At 41.8% G+C, this 13,246-nt stretch overlaps 1 protein-coding gene across 1 annotated transcript in view; it reads left to right on the top strand.

Moving 5' to 3' along the window:
• LOC149278223 (SH3 domain-containing YSC84-like protein 1) overlaps positions 1 to 13,246 on the top strand; it is a 55,364-nt gene that overhangs the window by 20,663 nt on the left and 21,455 nt on the right. Inside the window, exon 5 of the mRNA XM_089502170.1 lies at positions 8,870 to 8,982. Within this exon, the coding sequence (XP_089358296.1) occupies positions 8,870 to 8,982 (113 nt within the window). The remainder of the gene's footprint in view (positions 1 to 8,869; positions 8,983 to 13,246) is intronic.

Here is a 13,246-nt window from a genome sequence, read left to right as displayed (position 1 = left end):
TCCGGTGTCCAGGGAGCCAACAAACAGTGCATATTAAAGTATATGTAAGTACTTTCATATGCATTGTTGAAAATGAAAAAATAATAATAAAAAAAAGATAAAGCTTCCCACACCTACCTTGGTATGAGGTTTATTGCCACTGATTGGCTGCTTGATCAATCAGGGGCAGGAAAGTGCTCCCATTTTTATTCAAAGATGCTCAAGCACCGCATTCGCTGAGCCAGAACTAGGGCTTCTGCCGGTTAAACATATAATGTGCCAGGTGATGTGTTTGGCTGAATGCATCTCCTGCTGGGTTTCTGAAGAATAATTTATAGGAACTTCTTGGCTTTTTTTTTATTAAAGAGGACCAAGAAAGTAAAAAAGCAATTTTTAAATCAATGTTGAAATCTTGGAGTTGTCAAATTATGATAACTGACTGAACAATTTGACAGATGAGACTAAATTAATCTACTGTAATTTGAATTTAAGTCAAAGAATTCACTGTCTCTTTAAATGTGTCAATGCGATAGTGTATAATTAATTGTAAGGCATGTGCTTTCTTTTTTTTAAAGTTAAAGTTTTTTATTCGATTTTTCAATTTTAAGAGTTAAGTTCGTCGAGACAAAGTTGCAGTACACCAGACACATGAAAAATCAATAGCAACAGTAATAACACAGTAACTCAAACAATGCATTACAGTGGCAATAGTCTCAATAAAGAAACACAGGTGGTAAGTATGCATAAATGTACAAGAGCAACAGAAGAATAGTCGCAACAATGGCACAAGACTCGACGAAGAAGCCTTGCGGCTACGGGAGCCCAACCGGGAGAACAGACAGCAGAACAAAAAGAAGATAAATACAAAAGAGAAAGAAAAAGGAAAACAAAAACAAAATCAAAGTAGTGCTCTATTAGAATGTTATCATGCCACGACTAAAATAATGCAAGTCATTGGAAGAACCATATGGTAAACTGGTACAGAAGATAGGGAGGACCGGGCACGATCACACATAAACACCGCAGCAATCATCCCTGCCACAGTGGGGAAAGCTGGACCTGCGTCCAAGGAGCCCAAACCTTATCAAACAAAGGCATTCGTTGATCATTTTGGAAGGACAATTTTTCCAGAAGGTAAGTGTGTTCTAGATGATGGAGTATATCAACGAGTTTCGGCAGTGTGGCCGACTTCCAATTACGGGCTATCATCAATTTTAAACTTAAAAAGAAATGAATCACCAATTTCCTAACACAAACAGAAATAGGATCAGGGAACATGTGGAATAACACTAATTGTGGTGTAAAGGGGAGGTGTATTTGTAGAGTGGATTCCAAAAGATGTATCAACCGCCTCCAAAGTTGAGAAACAGGGGGACACAGCCACCATACATGAAGCATGGTGCCCCTATCCGGGCAACCACGCCAACAGAAAGGCGAGCAGGACGGAAACATGTGTGATAGTCGAGCCGGGGTGAGGTACCACCTACAGACTACCTTTTTTTGTAACTCAATATGGTTACTACAGTGTGATACACCACGCATCGCCTCCTCCGAGTCAAGCCACATCTCAAGAGGGAAGGTGACACCCAACTCACGCTCCCATGTTAGCATGTGCGGTAATTTATTGTCCCATAGATGGGTTAGGAGCGAACTGTAACAAATAGAAATCACACCTCGAGGGGGAGAGGACCGTGAACACAAGTGAACGATTGGGTCAGATGAGAAAACGTCAATGGTCAGCGAGGACGTTCGAGATTGCAATAGATGTCTGATCTGCAGAAACTTGTAAAACTCGGAGGAGGGAAGCCCGAAAGTTGAACTAAGATCCAAAAAGGTCCGGAAAGAACCTTTATCAAAGAGGTCTCCCACTGTGAAGGAACGGGTAGCATACCAATGGGCGAGATTCAAGTGTGGGATTAATAGCTCAAGAGAGGAGAGCGGAGTAGCTTTAGTGATATGCAATAAAGCCGAATTACGTTTGGCCAGGTGAGACCAAATGTGAAGCGTACATAACGTAGTGGGAGAGAGTGATGGAAGGGACGGGCGAAAAATAGGAGGTAACCATAAAAGTTGGGCAACCGAATAAGGATGGACATAGGCGTTTTCAAGGGCTACCCATTGAGGCAGATTACCTCGATAGTGAAATAGAGTCGATTGCGCCAGAATAGTGGCATGGTAGTAGGATAGAATATCTGGTGCCCCCAGACCCCCCCTGAACCTGGGAGAATAAAACGCCTGCCTGGAGATGCGGGAGTGACCTTTAAGATTAATAAAAGAATTCAGAACCACCTGTATGTGAAGTAAAAATTTACGAGGGACAGAGGTCGGGACTGCCCTAAAGACGTATAAAAGCCGCGGCAAAAGCATCATTTTAACAGAAGATATACGCCCTAACCAGGATATATCAAAGGAACGCCACCTATCGAGGTCCTGGAGAGCCTGCTTCCAGATTGAACAAATATTAAATTCATTCAGTTTAGACAATAGGCGAGGAAGTTTAATCCCTAAATACAGGAGATAATCTCTCCTCCAATCAAAGGCATAGGAGTCATGAAGCAGGTGTAATGTCGAACTCGGTAGATTCAGAGATAAAGCTTGCGTTTTGTGGACATTAATTTTATGATAGGAAACCTGAGCATATTGCTGGAATTGAGAAATCAACGCAGGCAAAGAAATTAAAGGGTGAGTGATGGAAGCCAAAACATCGTCCGCAAAGAGACCTAGCGTAAGATCTGCACCACTTGAAGTAGGGAAACCCCTGATCAACGGGTCCGAGCGAATCCGCTGCGCTAGGGGTTCCAGGGCCAATATGTACAGTAGGGGAGAAAGTGGACAGCCCTGTCGCGTCCCATTCGAGATGTGGAATGGGGAGGAAATAAATCCGGAAAAGAAAACAGAAGCAGAGGGGCAAGAGTACAGCGCCATTATTGACCTAATCAGGGAGGGAGGAAAAGCAAACTTAGAGAGAACGGACGTCAAAAAGGACCAATGGAGGCGATCAAATGCCTTTTCAGCGTCAAAAGAAATCAAAACAGACTGAGTGTTGTGTTTGGAGGCTTCCCACAAAACGTTGAGAAATTTGCGCGTATTATCATTAGCCTGTCTGTTTTTCACGAATCCTACTTGGTCAGAATGTAAGAGAGAAGGAAGAAGCAGAGAAAGTCTGTTGGCTATAATTTTTGCATATAATTTGACATCATTGTTTAGAAGGGATATGGGCCGATAATGTTCACATTTGTCAGTAGATTTACCAGGCTTAGGGATTGTAACAACATGGGCATATAAATTTTCAGGCGGCATGTGACCAGTGGACATGAAGGAACGAAATAAAGAAAGGAGGTGAGGGCCCAGCACCGGGAAAAAAGCCTTGTAATAGAAACTAGTCAAACCGTCAGGGCCGGGAGCAGAGTTCTTTTTTAATTGAGCAACCGTGGTCTGAATTTCATCTAACTCCAAAGGGGTTTCTAACTGCGTGACCATCTCCTCAGTGAGAGTAGGTAGCGCTACAGAGTCAAGGTAAGTATTGATAGAATCTATCGTGGGTTGAGAAGTTGAGGAATCAGTGCGGAGATTATAAAGCGAGGAATAGTAAGATGCAAATCTATCGGCAATGTGAGAGGGATTCCGCAACGGAACTCCCTGTGAGGAAAGAACAAATTGAGGACGCGACAGGGCCGTGGCGTGGCGGAGTTTATTCGCTAACATAGTGTCGGCCTTGTTGCCCTTGGAATAGAATCGTTGGCGGAGACGAAGTCTCACCCGGGCCGTGCGTTCGGCTTGAATCTCAGTTATTTTGAGTTTGATACGGGCAATTTCAGCAATGAACCGATCTGACGGATTTTGTTTATTCAGGGCTTCCAAGTCATATAAACGTAAAAGCAGGGAATCCAAATCAGAATGGATAGCTCTCTGTTTCTTTAAATAAGAGGCAATACTGATAAATTTACCTCTGACCACCGCCTTATGGGCATTCCACAATGTCTCTATAGATGTTTGTGGATGTGTATTTTCGCGAAAATATAATTCCAAGTGGGATTGAACCTGGGATTTGACGGAGTCATCGGAAAGCAAGGAATTATTAAGCCTCCAGGAACCTCGACCAATAAAGGAGTGAGCAACTGATAGAGACAGAAAAACCGGCGCATGGTCAGTCCACGTAATAACACCAATAGAGCAGTCCCGCACCATCTGCAAAGCAAGCTTATCAACCAAAATAAAATCAATTCTGGTGTACGACTTGTGTAACGCGGAAAAAAAAGAGTAATCCCTGTCCAGAGGATGACGGAGGCGCCACACATCATATAATTGGAAGGAATGGAAAGAATGAGCAAGGGAGGCAGCCAATGATTTCACCCGTGTACCGTATGCGCCCCTCAAGGAGGTCGAAGTATCTAACAAAGGATCAAGTAGCGCATTGAGATCCCCGGCAAGGATGAGGTGGCCTTTCTTGAGGGAATCTATTTTAGAAAGCAGGACCCTAGCAAAGTGTAATTGGGACGTGTTGGGTGCATAAAAAGAAACTAACGTGTATTCCGTGGAATTCAAAATACAGTGAAGGATCAAAAATCTGCCCCGGGGGTCGGTCACCAAGCGAAGTGATTGAAACGACAAATGTTTAGAAATAAAAATGGAAACACCAGCCTTGCAGGTGGTAGCCATAGAGTGAAATTGCCAAGGATAATCTTTTAAGAAACACTTAGGCTGTTTGGAGTGTTTAAAGTGAGTTTCCTGAACACAAACTATGTGCGCATGAGCTTTCTTAGCATCCGCATAAAGCATCCTGCGCTTATGTGGTGTATTTAATCCATTCACATTAATAGACATTAAATTAATAGAGGCCATATTGAAGATAGCAGAGAACAATGATAAACTGGCTCATCAAAAAAAGATAGATAAATAAAGAAATAATAAAAAATGTTGTACTATGTAGAGTGGGGTGAAAAAGAGTGACCGATGATCCCGGGGAAGACCATACACATACATATGACATTGAGAATCGCACCCGGTCCCTGTACAAACAATAGCTCTTAAAAAGTAAACACAGTCTCGTGAGCAGGAAGGATATTGAATCAGAGCACTTTAAACAAAATAAACAATGAAAAGAGCAAGGTCGTCGTGGACAATCGGAGTAATAAGAAAGGCAGATTACATAATAATAAAATATTACTGACAGGAAGGAGCTAATAAAGGAATAACACGGAGGAAAATCCCCCAAACCTAAAGTGAAACTCCCAACAAGCGGTCTCTGAAAAATTTGACCGCGCGAGGGGGAGGCAGTAACAAGACCTTGCGTTCTCCAACAAGGAGAAACACAAGGAAAATAGGCGCCGTATGGTGGAGTAGCCAAAATCAGAGAGCGGGAGGGAGACCTCCAGCATGTGTAAAACAAAAAAAAAAGAAAAACACGGCGAAAAAACAAAAACGACTGCGGTAGGAACCAAAATATGTATGTAGTGTAGTGGATAGAGCGGGCACATAAAGCCCTGAGATGGAAATGTAAGGAAAAGGAAAATCCAGCTACATAAAAGAGGCTGAAACCAGACATAGCATCAAGTGTAGTGAGAGTGTAAGGAATCATGTATTGAGCAGCAGAACCCTCATCGCACACACAACAAAAAAAAAAAAAAAAAAACCCCTTTCAAACAGAAAAATCAACAATAAGAAAAAACAATGAGAGGTCTCATTCAGACGTCCAACCGTAGGCAATGAGACCGGAACAATCAGGAGGTAAGTTCATCAGCGGTTCATTCGGACATCGATCTCACAGGCACAAAGCGGTTTAGTCCCTGCAGAAACGAAGGAGCACGACGAAGCTCGGTACACGAGGACTGGAACCATCAGGAAGCTAGTCACCGACGCTTCATCCATACACAGAGCGAAGAAGTCTCCACAGAACCGGAGAAACGGAAGCAGGCCTTCCAAAAGCCGAACAGGAAATCCACTGGACCTCATAGTAGACGGTAGGTCAGGAAAATAACAACAACAAAAAAAAAAAAAAAAGGGAAGGTGTTGCGGTGGAGAGGATGACATCTCTGAGGCTGACGATTAAGTATGAAGAGGCGAGCGACGAGTAGGAACCACCGACCATTCCCGGGCCAACCGTTTAGGAGAGGATGCCAATGATGGTGCTGTGTCAGGAGCAGATGAGTGACGAGGTTGGACAATGTCCAAGCCCCAAGCTGACAGTAGAGCAATACCTTCCTTAGGCGATCTAACCGAATGGAGCAGTCCATCTCTCGTAATCAGCAGGCGAGTGGGGAAGCCCCATTTGTAAAGGATTTTATGAGATCGCAAAGTTGTCGTAATAGCTGAAAGAGATCTCCGTTGCTGTAAGGTGTATTGAGATAAATCATTAAAAAATTGTAAATGAGTGTATTGGTCGGGAATATTTCGAGCAAGCCTCACCTTCGACATAAGTTTGTCTTTGAGTTCATAAAAATGGAGGCGGAAAATGACATCTCGAGGAGGTGAACCCTGAAGCGCCTTAGGTCGAGGCAGGCGATGAATACGATCAATATTGACATCTTCCGATTGTGGAAGGTTCAATAGAGCTTGGATCAAAGATACCACATAAGCTCTCAGGTGTTCCGGGGAGACGTCCTCCGGAATGCCTCGAATGCGGACGTTATTCCGCCGAGAGCGATCCTCCAAATCGCTGAGCTTCAAACGGAGGGCTTCTACCTCCGATTGCAAAGCGTTACAGGTGTCCACCACAGTATTGTGGGCCTCGGAGAAGTCCTCCATTTTAGATTCCAAATGATGAGTACGATCCCCCAAATCTTGTAAATCTTTATGGACTGCCGCAAGGGAATCCTCTATGTCTTGGCGAAACTTGTGTCGCATGTCTTCGAGCAATAGTTTCATTGAGGAAACTGTGAGTGCGTGATCGTCCGGGTCATCCACAGACGGAGCAGGAGAGCTCGGCGCGCAAGGTTCAGCCAGGAGCAACGTGGTGTCGCCATCTTCCCCAGCATTGCGAGCGGTCAGTAAAGCGCGGGAGGCCGCTTTCCTCTTTGGTTTCGGCTCAAAATAAGCAGGTAGGTTGTGCGTAGCTGGTTTTGATTTATGCGTGGACATCCTTGGAGTGAAGAGCATGTAAAATAATTAGCAAATTCGGTTCCAAAATGCAATAAAAGCCGTGTAAATGTATAAAAACTGGAGGAGCTCCACAGCCGTGCGTCCTATTCCTTCGCCATCCAAGCCACGCCCCCAGGCATGTGCTTTCTAAGCATGATGACATCAGCTCCTCTTTATTTTATTTGCATACCTTGTTTGGCTGCCATCTTGTTTGTGGAATGTGGAAATTTACAGACTTGGGTCACATGCTAATTTTTATCCTTAATTGTTTCCTTAAAAACACTCCTTCACCTGTTTCCTGGCGTAATAGAATTGCTGTGGCCAGGCTCAGAGTATTGATAAAACTTTGATGCGCTACTACCCATGTGTATTTTACTTGCCGTCCCAAGATTTTTGGCCCTGGTCAACTCTGCTTGCGCTATTTTACGTGACCATAGAAATATTAACAGTAGGGGCCTTGGACAAGAATAGGGACAGATTCAGATACCAATAAGTATTGTGCCTAAGCTATTTGCAGATATAGGGTGAGGATCCACAGTGTACTGGTATGGTCCTCCTTCGGGTCTAACTTGATAAGGATTTATGGCACAATTGTTATATCACTAATTATCTACCGTAGTTATATTTTAAATTCATCTAAGCAAAAAGTGAATTTTAAATAAGTTATGCAACAAATGTGTTGCCCTGTTTCGACAACACGTTGTGCAGCCTGATTTCAGAATACTGAGTAGCATATTTTTGTGACTTATTAAATGCAATGACAAAAAATAATTTAAAATTAATTTTGTAAATTGACTTCTGATACCCACACCTCCAGTGTGTTGGTATTACTCTGTGTCCCTTTGTGGTGGCTAAAGTAGAAATAATTTGGATTGATTGAATTATTGTAAATGCTTCCTTTTGTAGCAGCATGTCTATATTAAACATAACATTTGTTCCTGTGTAGACTATGTTATCTATATACGTTAAAATGTTTTAAAACATGCAATTGTGAGCATTCTTTATATCCTGCATATCTATCTCCCAATTGTTGAGGCTTTGTCCTGATACTTCGTTGGGAACCTCATTGCTTATCCAAAAATAACACAAAAAAGTGGTGGGTCTGCATGTTTAGTTAGGTGTTCTGACTTCATGGATACTAATTAATTCAAGACATGTAATAGTATCTCCATTTACTTAATCATCCCTAAAGAAAGCTGGATTTAGAGGAATCTGACTGTTTTTTGTTTTTTTTTACTGTGTGTGAGTCTACTGATACAACCCTAAGTGTATAACTATATCTGAGACCCTTCACATAACACATTTTTAATAGTAAATTGCACTCACCTTTTGTAGAAAAATGACCATAAAAATATACAAATGAATCGATAAAATAACTGAATAAATTAGGTCAGAGAAAAAATAGTATAAAATAAAAAATCAAGTAACACTGGACATCAACTTTCCTCTACTTAAAAATTACCCAGCAGTGCGTCAATTGAAATCAATGGCAGTTCAACTCACATGAGCTCCCACGAGCTCATCTTTCCTCCAGGACTTGGTAGTAAAAGTTTCTCTTTAATTACTCTGAATTGGGTTCAGAAAAAGTTCTGAAAGGGCCTATGCCGAATGATTAAGATTATTAAAAGTCAAATGCAACTGTCAGCTCTTGGCTTATTTAAGTGAATAAATAGTCGGAGGCAAACACAAAGCTTTATCATCTTGTGCTGCTTGGTAAGTATATGTATGTCCTTTATGTGCTAACGGTAACGTCTAAAATTGTGTATGAAAAACAGGTGAAATTATTAATGCTATTTTTTTTCTTTATTTATAGGTCTCTGATCTGGTTATTATACTGAATCATAAAAGAGCTGTTGAAGCATTTGCAAAAGGTGGTAACCTTACACTTGGAGGGAATTTTACGGTGGCAATTGGGCCCCTAGGAAGGTGGGTAGATTATGTAATGCAGTAAAACAAATATGCTTTATCCAATATAGCAATTAGATCCAAATGTTTGTAGTAGACTTGTGCATTCGTATTTGGGCGAACATGAAAACTAATACCGAACATACGCACATGGCGGTGGCAAAACATATACGAAGACAAAGAAGAATCTTCGTGTTCATCTTCGTTTACTAATCTCCCTAGTCCCTTCCCCATCTAACCTACCTTATCTGCGCAATGCTGCGTAAAGCAGAGATCCGTAGGTTTGCCATCAGGAGTTAAAGACCTTTAACTCTTGGAGCAGGGAGACAGGCCAAGTTCCAACCAATTGGTTGATGCAAGAGGAGGTCCCTGAAGGCGACCAATAGACTCACTCGCACGGCCCTTTAACTCCTGATGGGGAACTTGGCCTGGGGAGACCATGGTCTCCCCGCTCCAAGAGGTAACGATCCGTACAATCAACTCTATTGGTCGTTCGTACGGACCTTAAACTCTTGGAGCGGGGAGACCAGTAGTCTTTCCGGGGCAAGTTGCGGCACCAGGATTTTAAAGTCTGTACGAGTGACTCTCTTGGTCGCCAGCAGGGGGCTCGTCTGCCATCAACCAATGAAGTACAGGTGCACTTCAATGGTTGATGGCAGAGGAGGCCCCTGCTGGCAACCAATAGAGTTGCTCGTACGGACATTTAAAATCCTGGCGCCAAAGCTGCTGTGTTGTGCGCTTTAACCCCTTCTACAGAAAAATGTGCACAAATATTCACTCGAACACAGGAACGGGCGAATGTTCGTGGAACACAATGATTTTTTTCCCCCACGAAGACGAACACGAAGAGTTGGCCGGCGCCCAAGTCTAGTTTGTAGTATGAAGAACGTGCCAGGGTTGGCCCTGCATAATGTCTATACATATATATATATATATATATATATATATATATATATATAATGTCTGTATAATTCAGTGAAAAAACATTGTTCATATTAACGCAGGGACCCTGGACAAATCTTTCTTTTTTTACCTCATAAGCACTGTATAGGAACTATGACTAGATTCAGAATTGGGAAGGTAAGAACAAATATAAAGCTAAGCTTAAAGAAGCAATACACATTAGATGTACCAAAGCACACGCAGAGACGAAAATTGCCTGGTATGTAAGTGAAAGGAGAAAAATATGAATAAGGGATAATAAGAAATATAGCTGCGAGCAACAATGCAGGTGGCCAAGCTGCAGATATTGCAGACACACAGAGCCCTACTGAATGTCTAGAGTTTTGTTGTGGCAGTGACAAAGTTTAGGTGAGGTCATGAAGCTTGAGACTACAGGAGTAGGGGCCTAATGCAGAGTTGTATTGCAGTTTTGGTACATCTGTTTGAGATATAGAGAATGCTCAAAAATATAGTATGGTGGTTTTAATGAATCCAATATGGCAGCCAAACGAAAAGTCCAATCAACTTGTATTAAACAAACTTTAGTTGGCCTAACAAGACAATGTCACACCAAGTTTCGAGTCGTTGGAATGATCACTTTCAGAGAAGAACTTTTTTTGCACAGGGTGCCGCCATTTTAGGTACTAGTGCACACCAGAGAGCTGTAGAGATTGGTTGAGTTTTGTGGTTGTGGGTTGAATTGTTTTCTAGATGGCCCCACCTACAGGTGACCTTTTGACCCTCAACTTACTTTGTGGCACCCATAGAGTTGTTATTTATGTGTACATGCGGATAGTGCAATTGTCTTGCATCTGGCAATATTGGCATGGGTTGGCGTCCATACGTAGCAGCAATGGTAATGTGTGCAAAATTTGGATGCGTTCTTAGCAATGGTTAAAGACCAGTAGTTGGTTGAAAATAGAAAGTGTTGCAAGATAGGGGGCACACTGTGCAACCGAGTGACTTGTCTTCAGCAAATCTGTAGAAGGATCAAGGCCTAAGTTTTTGTATGGCTTGAGTGGCATGGCATTGAAGTGTTTAGCGGACAGTGTTCAAATTTTAAAGACGTTTGAACTTTTTTTACTGTGGCGATCCAAGATTGATGCCAAATGATGGGCACTATTAAGTCACCCCCTACAAAAATTCTCTGGATTTAAAGCATCGCTTCCTAAGTGTAATAAAATATACAACTGTAGTAACATTTAAAAATAATTTTCTAGTGATGACACCATCAGTTCCAACAAAATGTTAAAAAAAAGTCCAAAGCATGTAAAATAAATAAAATTATTGAGCAAGTCCTGAAACTGGTACTGTATCTTCCCAAAAATAGCATGGAAAAGTGTTAAAATGCTAGCATTTGCAATATCCATGAGTCTCTAGTTTTCAAAAATATATGGTCTTATGTGGTTAATTGATTTGGCAGAGGTCCCAAATTGGATATGGAGGAGGCTGACCAGATGTCAAGATTCCAAAAGAAAAAAATGCACACCTCCGGTATGTGGCTTTTTAGCCCCGAAACAACCGGACAAGCGGTCTCACTTTACTTACGAGATGTTGCTGAACACATACTGATGTGTTGTTTTGAAGTGACACATACTAGGCTGGTGGTAGAAAAAGTGTAAAACATACAAACTTTCTAAATATTAGAATCTATTTAACAGGCTTTTCCATAGATTTCGCAGAAATCTTTTCAAATATAAGTTAGAAAAAGTAATTTAAAAAAAGCACCATGTTTTAAATATTTTTTATAGTTAATTAGATATGATAAAAAATAATAGTATCTATAAAAAAGCCCTGCTTGTCCTGAATTAAAAAAAACCCTAATATATAATGTGTGTGGTTGCTAAAACATTGAAACAGTCTTGTCATTAGGGGTTATATTGAAGATAGGGAATGCAATTGCAGAGCTTAGATACTTCTGTTGAACAAATTAAGACAAGGGTCGTGGTGTGAAGCTACTGTGGTAAAAACCTAGAGGCCACAGACCATGTGACCTAGGGTCCAAGATTGTGTGGCTGCCCACTATAGAGTTCTAGAATAAGGGAAAATGTAAAGTGTTTTGGTGCAGCGGTTCAAAGAAACATGTCTTGGCCACCTAATTAAGATAAGTTAAGGGAGTTATCTAAATGAGGATAAAGATCTAAATGACCGCTGAAATAATTTCAGAGGTAGATGCAGGAAGAAAAAATAGTAAGACATGTAAAACGTGTGTTTACAGAGGGAGATTTTTTTTTTTTTTTTTTTTTTTTTTGGAAGCCCGAGGTGCATGCTCCTTTGGGTGCCGCATTCTGTGCACAAGGCAGCAGAAGCCAGACTACGATACCGAGTTCCCTCACGGAGAGCTCGGACAAATTCCAACCCCCCCCATGGGAGGGTCGGATCTTGAGTCTCACCCCGAAGAGTGAGACTCCTTGCTGGCTTTTTTGGAAGGGAGGAAGGGGCCAGAAGGCACCCAATCCTCCTCCAGCAAAGTCCAGGCTTCACTGCCTCTTAAAAAGAAAACAGTGTCCAAAACGTGAGTACAAAATCGTGTGCCATAGAATAGTGAGGGCCAAGCCGTGAATTTGAAAGCCGTGAATTCCAAAAGGGGGGGCAAATTAATTGGCACTCGTGTAAACGAAGTGAATATATAAATTAAGAAAAATAATTTAGGGACAGGCCATTGCTGGCCTGCCAGATTCAAAAATAAAGTCTTAACCCCAGGACCAGAAGGTACCTGGGGAAAAGGTAGTGCTGGTAGGCCGCCAGTGAGAACGTGCGCTCACCGTGTGCAGTGGCGTGCAATAACACACATGGTGACTCCAGCATTTCTGCCAGGGCAATTCCACCTCGGGCTCCATTTGCTATCCCGAACCCTAAGGCCAGAGGATCAGCATAGTCCCCCCCTTCCCAAAGAGGAACTACACTTGATCTTAGCCAAAAGGCCGAGAAGCCACCTAATTAAGATAACTTAAGGGAGTTATCTAAATGAGGATAAAGATCTAAATGACCGCTGAAATAATTTCAGAGGTAGATGCAGGAAGAAAAAATAGTAAGACATGTAAAACGTGTGTTTAGAGAGGGAGATAGTCTACTTGAACTCTCCAAAGTAAATACAGATAAATCAATGGGACCCAATTGGATACACCCAAGGTTATTAAAGGAGCTTAAGAGTTCTGGCAAGTCATTGGCAGACTTATTCAACCAGTGACTGGAAGTTGGCATTTATAACACTACTTTAAAAAAACATAGCAGGGAAGATTGCCAACTGCAAACCAGTCTTACATCAGTAGTTTTGGAAATTAATGGAAACCATGCGGAATAATTGTTAAATGTTTTGCTAGATCCGATTCTTATCAAACTA

The sequence above is a fragment of the Sceloporus occidentalis genome, unplaced genomic scaffold, assembly GCF_023333645.1.
Source record: "Sceloporus occidentalis isolate IW3139 unplaced genomic scaffold, rSceOcc1.0.p SCAF_197, whole genome shotgun sequence".
Taxonomy (NCBI): Eukaryota; Metazoa; Chordata; class Lepidosauria; order Squamata; family Phrynosomatidae; genus Sceloporus; species Sceloporus occidentalis.
Note: the sequence above shows the minus strand (reverse complement) of the source record. Positions and strands in the feature narration are given on the sequence as shown.